This window comes from Buceros rhinoceros, unplaced genomic scaffold (assembly GCF_000710305.1).
Source record: "Buceros rhinoceros silvestris isolate BGI_N320 unplaced genomic scaffold, ASM71030v1 scaffold24736, whole genome shotgun sequence".
Lineage (NCBI taxonomy): Eukaryota > Metazoa > Chordata > Aves > Bucerotiformes > Bucerotidae > Buceros > Buceros rhinoceros.
Window position 1 is genome coordinate 7,369 of NW_010417275.1, and position 613 is coordinate 7,981.

General features: G+C 54.5%; 1 protein-coding gene across 1 annotated transcript in view; it reads right to left on the minus strand.

Moving 5' to 3' along the window:
* Nucleotides 1-527: 527 nt before the first annotated feature.
* HOXB1 (homeobox B1) overlaps nt 528-613 on the minus strand; it is a gene marked incomplete at its 5' end in the record, with an annotated part of 1,622 nt that continues 1,536 nt past the window's right edge. The window contains one exon of the mRNA XM_010138158.1: nt 528-609. Within this exon, the coding sequence (XP_010136460.1) occupies nt 528-609 (82 nt within the window). The remainder of the gene's footprint in view (nt 610-613) is intronic.

The following is a 613-nucleotide window of genomic DNA, read 5'->3' on the forward strand; positions in this document are numbered from 1 at the left end:
TTTGCAGAGGCCTCCAGCATCCTGGGCGCCTCAGATCTCATTCCAAAATATACATACAGCAAACGAAAGGGAAACAAAACAACAATATCCAAAAACACCGAAAACTTTTTTACAACCTCGCGGGGAGGAAAAATGCATCATACGTTGGATTCTTGCGGGCAAAAGTCGTTGTGCACATTTTTGAAACTAAATTCGTTTTAAGTTTCTGTAGTTGAAAGTGCAGTTCCTAGGGGGGAGGGAGAAGGGAGAGGGAGAAACGTCCCTGAGACAAACGCCTATTGCTAAAGATATTCGGCGACACGGCTGCTCCTTCGGAGTCCAGAGTTTCACAGAGGGTCTATAAATTAAGAGAGAGAAATGGAAGTGGGAGAGCTGGTACCACCCGTGTGAGACGGCCAGAGCCCGAGGGAGCGGCCGGAGGGAAGCGCGGCCTCGCTCCGCCGCGAGTGTGCGGCCGGGGCGGTGCGGGGGAGGTGCGTGTTCGTGCGTGGGGGTCTGCGGGAATTTGCAGGGAGCAACCCCTGCCTTCAGGAAGACGCCGAGCTGGGGGAAGCCTCAGGTGAGGTGCAGTTGGACTGATCGGAGGCTTCACTCGCTTCCTTCGCAGACCTGG